The sequence below is a fragment of the Neophocaena asiaeorientalis genome, unplaced genomic scaffold, assembly GCF_003031525.2.
Source record: "Neophocaena asiaeorientalis asiaeorientalis breed wild unplaced genomic scaffold, Neophocaena_asiaeorientalis_V1.1 scaffold217, whole genome shotgun sequence".
Taxonomy (NCBI): Eukaryota; Metazoa; Chordata; class Mammalia; order Artiodactyla; family Phocoenidae; genus Neophocaena; species Neophocaena asiaeorientalis.
This window is the reverse complement of record NW_020172293.1, coordinates 7,618,035-7,632,569: the sequence shown is the minus strand read 5'-3', so window position 1 is coordinate 7,632,569 and position 14,535 is coordinate 7,618,035. Positions and strand designations below refer to the sequence as shown.

The window sequence follows — 14,535 nt, the reverse complement described above, 5'->3', positions numbered from 1 at the left end:
TTTCACTGAGGTGACAAAGAAACCACTTTCAGTCTGTCTCTGGGATCTATAATGACTATATATTACATACTGAGTTCCTATAGGTGAAAGATTCTGGTTTTTTTTTAACATCATTATTGGAGTATAATTGCTTTACATGGTTGTGTAGTTGCTGCTGTATAACAAAGTGAATCAGTTATACGTATACATATATCCCCATATCCCCTCCCTCTTGTGTCTCCCTACCACCCTCCCTATCCCACCCCTCTAGGTGGTCACAAAGCACCAAACTGATCTCCCTGTGCGATGCAGCTGCTTCCCACTAGCTATCTATTTTACATTTGGTAGTCTATGTATGTCAGTGCTACTCTCTCACTTTGGCCCAGTTTACCCTTCCCCCTCCCCGTGTCAAGTCCATTCTCTACGTCTGCATCTTTATTCCTGTCCTGCCCCTAAGTTCATCAGAACCTTTTTTTTTTTTTTTAGATTCCATATATATGTGTTAGCATATGGTATTTGTTTTTCACTTTCTGACTTTCTTCACTCTGTATAACGGACTCTAGGTCCTTGTTTCTTTTTATGGCTAATATTCCATCATATATATGTGCCACATCTTCTTTATGCATTCATCTGTCGATGGACACTTAGTGTGCTTCCATGTCCTGGCTATTGTAAATACCACAATGAACATTGTGGTACATGACCCTTTTTGAATTATGGTTTTCTCAGGGTATATGCCTAGTAGAGGGATTGCTGGTTCATATGGTAGTTCTATTTTTAGTTTTTTAAGGAACCTCCATACTGTTCTCCATAGTGGCTGTATCAATTTTACATTCCCATCAACAGTGCAGGAGGGTTCCCTTTTCTCCACACCCTCTCCAGCATTTATTGTTTGTAGATTTTTTGCTGATGGCCATTCTGACTGGTGTGAGGTGATACCTCATTGTAGTTTTGATTTGCATTTCTCTAATAATTAGAGATGTTGAGCATCTTTTCATGTGTTTGTTAGCAATCTGTATATCTTCTTTGGAGAAATGTCTATATAGGTATTCTGCCCATTTTTGGATTGGGTTGTTTGTTTTTTTGATATTGAGCTGCATGAGCTGCTTGTATATTTTGGAGATGAATCCTTTGTCAGTTGCTCTGTTTGCAAATATTTTCTTCCATTCCGAGGGTTGTCTTTTCGTCTTGTTTATGGTTTCCTTTGCTGTGCAAAAGCTTTTAAGTTTCATTAGGCCTCATTTGTTTTTATTTCCATTTCTCTAGGAGGTGGGTCATCTTACTGTGATGTATGTCACAGAGTGTTCTGCCTATGTTTTCCTCTAAGAGTTTTATAGTGTCTGGCTTTACATTTAGATCTTTAATCCATTTTGAGTTTATTTTTGTGTATGGTGTTAGGGAGTGTTCTAATTTCATTCTTTTACATGTAGCTGTCCAGTTTTTGCAACACCACTTACTGAAGAGGCTGTCTTTTCTCCATTGTATACTCTTGCCTCCTTTATCAAAGATAAGGTGACCATATGTGCATGGGTTTATCTCTGGGCTTTCTATCCTGTTCTATTGATCTATCTTTCTGTTTTTGTGCCAGTACCATACTGTCTTGATTACTGTAGCTTTGTAGTATAGTCTGAAGACAGGGAGCCTGATTCCTCCAGCTCCGTTTTCTCTTTCTCAGTTTGCTTTGGCTATTCAGGGTCTGCTGTGTTTCCATACAAATTGTGAAATTTTTTGTTCTAGTTCTGTGAAAAAATGCCATTGTAGTTTGATAGGGATTGCATTGAATCTGTAGATTGCTTTGGGTAGTAGAGTCATTTTCACAATGTTGATTCTTCCAATCCAAGAACATGGTGTATCTCTCCATCTGTTTGTATCATCTTTAATTTCTTTCATCAGTGCCTTATAGTTTTCTGCATACAGGTCTTTGTCTCCTTAGGTAGGTTTATTCCTAGGTATTTTATTCTTTGTTGCAATGGTAAATGGAGTGTTTCCTTAATTTCTCCTTCAGATTTTTCATCATTAGTGTATAGGAATGCAAGAGATCTCTGTGCATTAATTTTGTATCCTCCTACTTTACCAAATTCATTGATTAGCTCTAGTAGTTTTCTGGTAGCATCTTTAGGATTCTCTGTGTACAGTATCGTGTCATCTGCAAACAGTCACAGTTTTAATTCTTCTTTTCCGATTTGGATTCCTTTTATTTCCTTTCCGTCTCTGATTGCTGTGGCTAAAACTTCCAAAACTATGTTGAGTAACAGTGGTGAGAATGGACAACCTTGTCTTATTCCTGATCTTAGTGGAAATGGTTTCAGTTTTTCACCACTGAGAACGATGTTGGCTAGGGGTTTGTCATATATGGCCTATATTATGTTGAGGTAAGATCCCTCTCTTCCTACTTTCTGGAGAGTTTTTATCATAAATGGGTGTTGAATTTTGTTGAAAGCTGTCTCTGCATCTATTGAGATTATCATATGGTTTTTATCCTTCAATTTGTTAATGTGGTGTATCACATTGATTGATTTGCATATGTCGAAGAATCCTTGCATTCCTGGGATAAACCCCACTTGATCATGGTGTATGATCCTTTTAATGTGCTGCTGGATTCTGTTTGCTAGTATTTTGTTGAGGACTTTTGCATGTATGTTCATCAGTGATATTGGCCTGCAGGGTTTTTTGGTAACATCTTTCGTTTTGGTATCAGGGTGCTGGTGGCCCTGTAGAATGAGTTTGGGTGTGTTCCTCCCTCTGCTATATTTTGGAAGAGTTTGAGAAGGACAGGTGTTAGCTCTTCTCTAAATGTTTGATAGAATTTGCCTGTGAATCCATCGGTCCTGGGCTTTTGTTTGTTGGAAGAGTTTTAATCACAGTTTCAATTTCAGTGCTTGTGATTGGTCTGTTTATATTTTCTGTTTCTTCCTGGTTCAGTCTTGGAAGGTTGTGCTTTTCTAAGAATTTGTCCATTTCTTCCATGTTGTCCATTTTATTGGCATATAGATGCTTGTAGTAATCTCTCATGATCCTTTGTATTTCTGCAGTGTCAGTTGTTACTTCTCCTTTTTCATTTCTAATTCTGTTGATTTGAGTCTTCTTCCTTTTTTTCTTGATGAGTCTGGCTAATGGTTTATCAATTTTGTTTATCTTCTCAAAGAACCAGGTTTTAGTTTTATTGATTTTTGCTATCGTTTTCTTCATTTCTTTTTCATTTATTTCTGATCTGATGTTTCTTTCCTTCTGCTAACTTTGCGGTTTTTTCTTTGTTCTTTCTCTAATTGCTTTAGGTGTAAGTTTAAGTTGTTTATTTGAGATTTTTCTTGTTTCTTGAGGTAGGATTGTATTGCTATAAACTTCCCTCGTAGAATTGCTTTTGCTGCATCCCACAGGTTTTGGGCCATTGTCATTTTTTTCTAGGTATTTTTTGACTTTCTCTCTGATTTCTTCAGTGATCTCTTGGTAATTTAGTAGCATATTGTTTAGCCTCCATGTGTTTATATTTTTTACAGGTTTTTTTTTCCTGTAATTGATATCTAGTCTCATAGCATTGTGGTCGGAAAAGATACTTGATACGATTTTAATTTTCTTAAATTTACCAGGGCTTGATTTGTGACCCAAGATATGATCCTGGAGAATGTTCCATGAGCACTTGAGAAGAAAGTGTATTCTGTTGTTTTGGGATGGGATGTCCTATAAATACCAATTAAGTCTATCTTGTTTAATGTATCATTTAAAGCTTGTGTTTCCTTATTTATTTTCATTTTGGTTGAGCTGTCCATGGGTGAAAGTGGGGTGTTAAAGTCCCCTCCTATTATTGTGTTACTGTCAAAAGATCCTTAAATGTAGAAATTTAAATACCTATTGATATTTTTCTTACTAAATCAGTAGCCTATCAACATAAGCACGTTTTGAAATGGTGCAATAATTCTAGATTCTGGAAAAAATCTAATTAAATACATAAGAGTATTATTTAGTTTTACTTCATTTCAGTTTTCAAACAGATAAAGAACCAAAATATTTATTAATAATATTTAGAACTGTTAGAAGCTGATAAAAATATTCTAAAAATAAATAAAAGACATTTTCACATCAAAAGAGGCACATGATTAGATAATAACCAGTCATGAAAATCTATCTGTCTCAAGACCAAAAGAGAAAACAAGGCAACAATAAAGATACTAGACTACTAACTTAATATTTACAAGTTTTTTCCTCTTATTCTTTTCAATGTTCCTTTAACACTAATACCAGTTATACTTGATATTCATTAATAACATTCCCACACAGAATAAGTTCTTCGAATTTATAAATAATGTCTTTTATAGTTCAGCTCGAGCTAGTAGTATGATTTGCAGTCTCACTACGTTTAATAAATATTACATAAATAATAACTTTATTCTTATCTCTTCAATGAATTTACAGTTTTAATATGAAAAAAAGTAAAGCAAAATCTTTTCTAAATTCAGTTCCTCTATCTGGAAGTGTAAGATATGTATAGCAGTGACTTTTCTCTATATAGTATCATAAAGAATAGATTTGCAAATAATTGACACAAATAATTATGACATTTTAGAGACATGCAGAGCACAAATTTCATTTAATTGCTTTTACACCACACCAGAAGGCATTACAGGGACATGAGTGAATAGAAGCAAGTTGGAACTTCAACAGAGAGCTGCTTTCTTAACATCAGCAACAAAGGCTTTTATCTTAGCTTCAAATTTGTTCCACATGGTAAAGAAGCGTTCTGAAAATAAACCAAGTTGTTATATTTTTCATTTAATTGAACTTCTAATATACACACAAGCATTTCTAAAACTTTCAGCTTTGTGCATCTCTCATCATTAAATTCTACACTAATTGCATGGCATTTTTCAAAATATTATCTAGCGAGTTAGGTTTTCACAATCAATGATCTTTCTCTCAATGCTTAAAAAATTCATTTTAGGTGAACCTTGACAAAAAAATCCCTCCTTTAGTAAACTTTGGTTGGGTTCCTCTAAGACCTCTTTTCAAGTAGGCCTCATACTTGGCCCTGTCCTTGGCCTGCCCTCATCAAGAAGGCTGTTAGGGTAATTTAGTAGGAATCCCCCACCCCTGATGCCTCCTCTTAGTAATGTTACTTCCACTGATCCACTCACTTACTCTGCTCATTGGCTATAAATCCCCAGCTGTTTTTGCTATGTTTAGAGTTGAATTCAGTCTTTTTCCCCTACTGCAATAGTGTCAAATAAAGTCTTAATTACCATTTTAAACAAATATCAGAATAATTTTTTTAAAATAACATTGTAAAGCTGGCTATTATGGACTATGGCCTTTTGGTGGGATATATACTAGAGATTAAAATCCTGGACTTTTATAGAGTCCAATTTTATGGGTTCCCATCCTTTATCTGCTGCTAATGTGCTCTACGACCTTGAGCAATTTAAATGAACTTGTGTCCTTGACTCAGATGATGAACACATGCTCTGAACAGACAGACTTAACCATGAGACTATATGTACACATGAGAGCCTGTCCACACATAGTTTCTACCACTCTGACCCATGCCCAAACTGAAAGGCTTGGGAATTCTAAGATAGAAATTATGCTTGTATTTTGGGGAACTGAGAAAGTTGACCATGGGCACCCAGCCTGTAGCTTGCCATCTGCAACTCAGGCACCACACTGGCTGTCTGGAAGGTGAAAGGAAGGTAGAAAAGGTATGGGAGAGAGAACAATCACAATGCTTTTTCTCTTCCCAGTCTGTATGTTCAGAGATAGCAGTCTATGTCTCTGTGAAACTCTTGAATTGTGGGTTCCTGCCATTCGATTAAAGCAATGATAGACTTCAAAATGTCAAGCAGCTGCATGGACCAGGATTTCATTCAATAAGAAGCTATCAATACCCTGGATTCTAATGACCAATACCCCTATTCCCTGGCCCAGTGATTCAGCCATTTCTGTTGAAAATTCATATCCTATAAGTTACAGTTACTGCCTACACCTTGTTTAAAAATTCCATTTTAGTTGCCACTGCAGTGCTCACTGACCTAGAGAGGAGCATAACAAACTGAGAATTGTTTTCTAAATCAGAAAACAATTGCATGATGCCCCTGCCTCAGGAACCTAACTGTGTAATCTGGTATCTAGGAAACTCTACTCTCTCTCCGCACCTGAAATCATGGCCCTGTGCAAGAAGTTAGCCACCAATATACAGAGGAGGAAAATATGTTCCTTGAACCACGCCCCTCCCCCCAAGTAATCTCACGTTCTTGAAAAGAAAAATAAGGATTTTTACCTCTCATCAAATACTAAAATATCAAGTGGTTACATTTAGATTACCATCTGCTCCTGTTGCTCTCTAATCTCCTGGACCAGCTCTATGAGACATTTTGGAACTGAATGTTTACGATACCAATATATGATTTCAATTAAGGATTGTGACAAGTAGAAAACAGAATGCTAGAGGTACTCTTGCCAACTGAATAAGCCTCAACAGCATGAATGATCACATAATTTTTTTTTTTTTCTTGCGATACGCGGGCCTCCCACCATTGTGGCCTCTCCCGCCGCGGAGCACAGGCTCCAGAGGCGCAGGCCCAGCAGCCGCAGCTCACGGGCCCAGCCGCTCCGCGGCACGTGGGACCCTCCCGGACCGGGGCATGAACACGCGTCCCCCGCATCGGCAGGCGGACTCCCAACCACCGTACCACCAGGGAAGCCCCCACATAATTTTTATGAACAAAAAATTATTCTACTACCTTCTGGACAGAGCTTGTTTATAAAGATGATATTCTAATTTACATAACAAAGCAGACCTCACATTAAACTTTGGATTAGGTAGTCCAGATCTCTCTTTAGCAGTACCATTTTTAGAACAACCATAGTAAAAAATGTACTCAGAAGTCTAGAGAAATACTGTGCCGTTTTCAGTTTACTTAAAGCATTAATATGATCTCTAAAAGTTTTTAGGTTTTGAGTGAATCACAATAAAACCAAAGGAATTATTGAATTTCTAGTGATCATTAGATATTCATTCTTATAACTGTGCCCTGACTACTAATTATCTGACCTCCTCAAGAATGGATGAGACTTGCCTTATCTTTGAAGGCAACCAAAGCCTTCCAAAGGCTGTAGCCTACTCACTTTTGCCCACTAATCCTAGCCAAATTTGAGCTATTCAGAGTCCGTGGCTGAAACTGACATCGTCTGCTCAATATTAAGGGCCATCCTGCTATCCTAAGAAGCATTACATCTTATCCAACAGCTCTGCTGAAATACTACTCCTGCTCCTACTTCTCTTGGGAGATATATTTAGTTGTACTGGTCATTAATCAGTAAAAAGGTTTCCTATATGTCCTTCTGGATAGCTCACTGCCTTCCCAGGTCCTGATTGGTTGCTGGATCACTGATAATTCTTGAGTTGTGCTGTCCGGTATAGGAGCCACAAACATTTTAAGAGCTCAATAGCTGCATATGGCTCATAGCTCCCATATTGGAAGGCACAGATATAGAACATTTCCATTACCACAGGAAATTCTGTTGGGGAGTGCTTGGAGAGGAAGTCATAATTGCCATGAACGAGGTGGTCTGGGAGAAGAAACATTTAAGTGAACCCAATATAGACTGAATTTATTTATTGGGCCCCACTAGGCCAGTAGTTACAAGACCTGGATTAAAAAAAAAATCAGCCACAACCATTTGTATATGGGCTGAGGTATCAGTTGATTTCCCTTATATCATCAAATAATAAGTATCATGGTGCTCAACTCTGGCTGCACAGTTTAATCACCTAAGGAGAATCTGGTTTAATTGGTCTGGGGCTGGGGCAGAGAACTGGTAGCTTTTAAAGCACCCCAGGTGAATCCTATTTTGTAGATAGGCTTGAAAAGCACTGATTTAGCACATATATTAGCTCATTTAATCAAATGATAACATAATTAATGTATAAATTATATTCACTGCTATCTAGATAGTCCACAGAAGCAAACTGAGAAGTTGGATTGGGTCCAGCAATCACCATTCATAGGATCAGACTGCTATGCTGAATTTACATTGGAAAAATAATTCTAGAGAGAAGTATAAAATTTGCATTGCTCACAATCCAATTATTGGCAACTTGCAACAACAATTCTCCTATTCATTTCTGCATATATTCTCTCTAAAACCCTCACAAAAGTTATTAATACACATTATTTTTATATTACCTCTGGGACAGTTTCAGAGAATCAGTAATTAGTGAAGAATTCCTCCATTTATTTTCTCTTGACTGATACTTTATGCTCACTCAAATGATGATTTCTTCTTGCCACGTAAGTTGTACTTTTTTTTTTTACTACTGTATAAAATATAAATAGTATTTTATAATGGGAGATTATAGAGGATAGCCACTATTTCATCAACTTTATTCCACTCTATATTGTTTCTGTAGAAATCCAAATTTCCTTATTAAATATTGATACAAAACATAACTCCAAAATACTTAGGTTAATATTATTACTAACTGCTCTAATTCTTGCTGATGAAATATAGTAACATTCAAGGTACAAAAGGATTTTCTATAAGTTTAAATACCTATGTCAGTAATAATCCAGACTGGATTATAGACAGTTTCATCCAATAATATTTATGCTTCCCAGGGCACAGTAAAAATGTGGTTAAAAATAATATCTTAACTATTATTAAAATTGCTAATAACACTGACTGTTACATATATGTGTACAATATTATACATTATTATAAACATGTATACAATATTATACATCATAATAATAAGATTAACAATATTATTAACATTGGTTGGCAAGATTCATGTCTTTAAAATTCTTATCACTTGTATTTTGTCTCATTACAAATTCCACAGAATATGCTCCAACACATATCAATTAGGTTATTGTCATGTGGCATTTATGTTTATTTCCCTTCCTTTTTGAAATTGGTTGTGCAGTGTTTAAACATTGCTATTTTGAATCAGGTGAATATTTTTATCAGTTGTAATTTATTCAATAAAAGACAACTGTAACTTTTTCAAACTTAGGAAAAAGAAAAAGCCATTCAAACTTACCGTCCATGATCTGGGTCTACCCTGTTTATTGAGGATCTTTCTCATTATTGTTCAATGAGCAGCATCTACTCAAGGCAGTGTTATTTCCACTCTTGCAATTTCATTGCTGTCTTGACGAATTTGCTCATGTTATTTATTTTGCCCAGAATTAATTTATTCTCAAAAGTATGGGTGGGGTAGAGATTTTCCGGTAGCAGTATATGGCACTTTAAAGGAAAATTATTGTGTGATTAAAAAAATAGTTCTATTAAATTTAATTATAGTTGATATAATTTTTATTATATGTGACAGCATGAAAAACAGAATATTATATACAAATATTAACAATGGAAATGGAAAAGAGTACATAAATCTAACTACCTATGTTTCTATAGAAATGTTTCTCCAATTTTAGCCTGCATCAGAATACCCAGAGAACCTGTTAAACAAATTAGTGGCCTTGAACCCCACAGCTTCTATTTCAATAGGTCTGGGGTGGGGTCCAAGAATTTGTATTTCTAGTAAGTTCCTAGTTAATGCCCAGGCTGCCAGTCCAGGGACCACACTTTGAGAAGCACTGATAGAGGACTTCAAAAAGTTCAAGTTCACTAGAATACTGCTTTTTGGAATACATAAAATGTATATGCTTAATATATCTATGCTTTTCAAAAAATCAGTTTTAAATAAGTCAATTTCTGAGCTGCAAAAGAAAGGAATCAAAAGAAATCTGTTTCAGGGAAGAAACAGTGGCAATTCCTTTTAGGTGGAAGACTCGTATCTCTGAACTGATGGCATCAAGCTTGGATTATAAACTATCTACTGACCTCAATGATGTATGTTGCAACATTGTTATAGAAAGAAAACTGGAAACAACCAAAGTGCCCATTTAACAGAGGCCTAGTTAAGTAATATACTTTTATTGCCAATAATAACATACTTGTGGTATGCTCAGATATAAAGGACTTAAAAAGAATTTGGTTGATTTGGATGTGCTGATGTGGAAATATTTTCAAGATATATTATTATGCTTTAAAAAGTAAAGGAACAAAAAAGATGCATAATTTCTTTGAATAAATAATGATAGAGGTGATGTCAGCAAGATAGAGGGTTAGGGGGTCCCAATGCTTGTCTCCTTCACAAACAAGCAAAATAATAAACGAACAACTGCAAACCAATGAAAATAGCTCTAGGAGAGCTCTGTACTACAAAGAAAAAGCAGCAGAAATCCGGAGGAGCTCAAAATCAAGGATGGCTGCATAAAAAATGCAGGAAGCATTTTACCTGAGTCACCTCATCTTCTAGCCCAGGCCAGTTAGGAGGGATCCCCTCAGAGGAATTTCACCCCATGAGGAAAAGGAGAGGAGAACCCCAGCAAGCCTCACTGCCATGGGGAACTCCCACATATGCACCAGTGCTAATCCCAAGCTGATGGAGCTGCCTAGAGTCCCCCCGCTACCACACCCCTCGCCCATTACTCCCCAGGGTTAGAGCTGTCATGGTAGTAAGACCTGTCACCAGGACCCAGTTGCTGCTGTGGCCCATTCTCTGAGATTGGGAAGCCATAGCGCCTTACTGCCTATGGAACCAGATGAGCTGCCACTGCTCTGAGCCTCACCCCAGGTCCTAGGTTGTGGCTTTGACTCACCATTGCCAGGCCAAGCTGCTGCTGCTCTGTACTCCACACTCTGTAGCCATTATCTGGACCCACCTGGCTTTAATGGGTTATCAGCTGGATGCACTGCTGCTGCTCTATGACTGCCTCCCTGGGCCAGAGTTGGGGCTTTGACACACCATCCCCATGCCATGCTGCTACTGCACCCTGCTCCCTGGGCCCAAGTCACTACTGCACCCTGTCATCCCAGGGCCCATGCTGTAGCTGAGTTCCCCTCTCTCCCCAAGTCACTGCAGCAAACTGCAGAGACCTAGACCTCGATTCCACAGGAGATGTGCACATGCCCACACCTCAGACTCTAGCGCCAGAGAAGAACACTATAAGAAAAGAAAATTATAGGCCAATCCCTGATGACCATACATGCAAAAATTCTTAACAAAATACTAGCAAATAGAATTCAAGAGAACACTTAAAGGATCATAAGCCATGATCAAGTGGGATTCATCCCTGGGATGCAAGGATGATTCAATATAGCAAATCAATAAATGTGATATGCCCCATTAACAAAATTAAGGATAAAAATCGTATAATGAATTCAATAGATGAAGAAAAAATTTAACAAGTTTCAACACCCATTCATGATAAGAGCTTTCAACAAGTTAGGTATAGAAGGAATATACCTAATAAAGGCCATATATGACAAGTTCACAGCTAACATACTCAATGGTGATAAGTTAAAACCTTTTTCATCCAACATCAGGAACAAGACAAGGATGCCAACTCTCACCATTTCTACTCAAAATAGTACTGGAAGTTCTAGCCATAGCAATTAGAGAAAAAATAGAAATAAAACACATTCACATCAGAAAGGAAGAAGTAAAATGTAGTTGTTTTCAGATGACATGATTTTATATATAGAAAATCCAAATGACCCACAAAAAAAGTTAGAACTAACAAGTGAATTCAATAGAGTTGCAGGACACAAAATCAACATACAGAAATCAGTTGGATTTCTATATACTAACAGTGAAACATCTGAAAGAGAAAATAAGAAAAAAAATCCATTTTACAACAGCATGAAAAAAATACTTAAGAATAAATTTAAGCAAAAACACTTTACCTTGAAAATTATAAGACAATGAGGAAAAGAATTAAAGAAGACACAAATAAATGGAAAGATATCCTGTGTTCTTGAATTGGAAGAATTAATATTGTGAAAATGTCCACACAAAGCCATGAAAAGATGCTCAGCCTCACTAATTATTAGAGAAATGCAAATCAAAAACACAAATTACCTCACACCTGTCAGAATGGCTATCATCAAAAAAGTCTACAAATAACAAATGTTGGCAAGGATGTGGAGAAAAAGGAACCATCGTACACTGTTGGTGGGAATGTAAATTGGTGCAGCCACTATGGAAAACAGTATGGAGGTTCCGGAAAAAAACTGAAAATGGAACTACCCTATGATCCAGCAATTCCTCTTCTGGGTATATATTCCGAAAAAAGTAAAAACACTAATTGGAGAAGATACATGTGCCCCAATATTCATAGCAGCACGATTTACAATAGCCAAGACACAGAAGCAACCCATGTACCCATCAACAGATGAATGGATTAAGTAGACGTGGTGGGTATATATACAGTGGAATATTAGTCATAAAAATAATACTACCGTCTCACTGCCTCTTGCAAGAACACCAGAATCACAACTAGTTGCTGGACAATCATTGACAGGAAGACACTGGAACTCACCAAAAAAGACACCCCACATCCAAAGACAAAGGAGAAGCCACAATGAGATGGTAGGAGGGGCCCAATCAGTAAAATCAAATCCCATAACTGCTGGGTGGGTGACTCACAGACTGGAGAACATTTATACCACAGAAGTCCACCCACTGGAGTGAAGGTTCTGAGCCCCACGTCAGGCTTCCCAACCTGGGGGTCCAGAAACAGGAAGACAAATTCCTAGAGAATCAGACTTTGAAGCCTAGTGGGAATTGATTGCAGGACTTCGACAGGACTGGGGGAAACAGAGACTCCACTCCTGGAGTGCACACACAAGGTAGTGTGCGCATCGGGACCCAGGGGAAGGAGCAGTGACCCCAGGGAAGACTGAACCTGACCTACCTATTAGTGTTGGAGGGTGTCCTGCAGAGGTGGGGGCAGGGGGACTGTGGCTCACCGTGGGGAGAAGGACACTGGCAGCAGAAGTTCGGGGAAGTAGTCCTTGGCATGAGCCCTCCCAGAGTCTGTCATTAGCCCCACCAAAGAGCCAAGGTAGGCTCGTGTTGGGTTGCCTCAGGCCACACAACCAACAGGGAGGGAACCCAGCCCCACCCATCAACAGTCAAGTGACTGAGCTCTTTGAGCAACAGTCAGCTCTACCCACCACCAGTCCCTTCCATCAAGCCTCTTAGATAGATTCATCCACCAGAGGGCAGAGACCAGAAGCAAGAAGAACAACAATCCTGCAGCCTGTGGAAGACAAACCACATTCACAGAAAGATAGACAAGATGAAAAGGCAGAGGGCTATGTACCAGATAAAGGAACAAGACGAAACCCAAGAAAAACAACTAAATGAAGTGGAGATAGGCAACCTTCCAGAAAAAGAATTCAGAATAACGATAGTGAAGATGATCCAGGACCTTGGAAAAACAATGGAGGCAAAGATCGAAAAGATAAAGAAATGTTTAACAAAGACCTCGAAGAATTAAAGAACAAATAGAGATGAACAATACAATAACTGAAATGAAAACTACACTAGAAGGAATCAATAGCAGAATATCTGAGGCAGAAGAACTGATAAGTGACCAGGAAGACAGAATGGTGGAATTCACTGCTACGGAAAAGAATAAAGAAAAAAGAATGAAAAGAAAGGAAGACAGCCTAAGAGACCTCTGGGACAATATTAAACGCAACAACATTCACATTATAGGGGTCCCAGAAGGAGAAGAGAGAGAGAAAGGACCAGAGAAAATATCTGAAGAGATTATAGTCGAAAACTTCCCTAACATGGGAAAGGAAATAGCCACCCAAGTCCAGGAAGTGCAGCGAGTCCCATACAGGATAAACCCAAGGAGAAACAGGTTGAGACACATAGCAATCAAATTGGCAAAAATTAAAGACAAAGAAAAATTATTGAAAGCAGCAAGGGGAAAACGACACATAACATACAAGGGAACCCCCATAAGGTTAACACTGATTTCTCAGCAGAAACTCTGCAAGCCAGAAGGGAGTGGCATGATATACTTAAAGTGATGAAAGGGAAGAACCTACAACCAAGATTACTCTACCCGGCAAGGATCTCATTCAGATTCGATGGAGAAATCGAAATCTTTACAGACAAGCAAAGGCTAAGAGAATTCAGCACCACCAAACCAGCTCTACAACAAATACTAAATGAACTTCTCTAAGTGGGAAACACAAGAGTAAATGACAATGAAAACACGATGAGCCAAAACCTATGGGATGCAGCAAAAGCAGTTCTAAGAGGGAAGTTTATAGGTATACAAGCCTACCTCAAGAAACAAGAAAAATCGCAAGTAAACAATCTAACCTTACACCTGAAGGAACTAGAGATAGAAGAGCAAACAAAATCCAAAGATAGCAGAAAGAAAGAAATCATAAAGATCAGAGCAGAAATAAATGAAATAGAAACAAAGAAAACAATAGCAAAGATCAATAAATTCCAAGACTGAACCAGGAAGAAACAGAAAATATCAACAGACCAATCACAAGTAACGAAATTGAAACTACGATTAAAAATCTTCCAACAAAGAAAAGTCCAGGACCAGATGGCTTCACAGGTGAATTCTATCAAACATCCTTCTCATCCTTCTCAAACTCTTCCAAAAAATTGCAGATGAAGGAACACTCCCAAACTCATTCTATGAGGCCACCATCACCCTGATATGAAAACCAGACAAA

The 14,535-nt window shown here is 37.8% G+C and overlaps 1 protein-coding gene across 4 annotated transcripts in view; it reads right to left on the bottom strand.

The window, feature by feature from the left end:
* Positions 1-14,535, bottom strand: part of CCDC7 (coiled-coil domain containing 7) — a 289,089-nt gene that overhangs the window by 18,383 nt on the left and 256,171 nt on the right. For 2 of the 4 annotated variants that reach the window (XM_024765594.1, XM_024765623.1), the window contains 3 exons: positions 9,014-9,219; positions 8,157-8,287; positions 4,548-4,714 (listed from right to left, as the gene is read on the bottom strand). In XM_024765594.1, coding sequence (XP_024621362.1) covers positions 9,173-9,219 — 47 coding nt within the window. In that variant the 3' untranslated portion in view covers positions 4,548-4,714; positions 8,157-8,287; positions 9,014-9,172. Of the gene's footprint in view, positions 1-4,547; positions 4,715-8,156; positions 8,288-9,013; positions 9,220-14,535 lie in introns of those variants that run through there. The other 2 variants (XM_024765603.1, XM_024765612.1) reach the window with 2 other exon arrangements.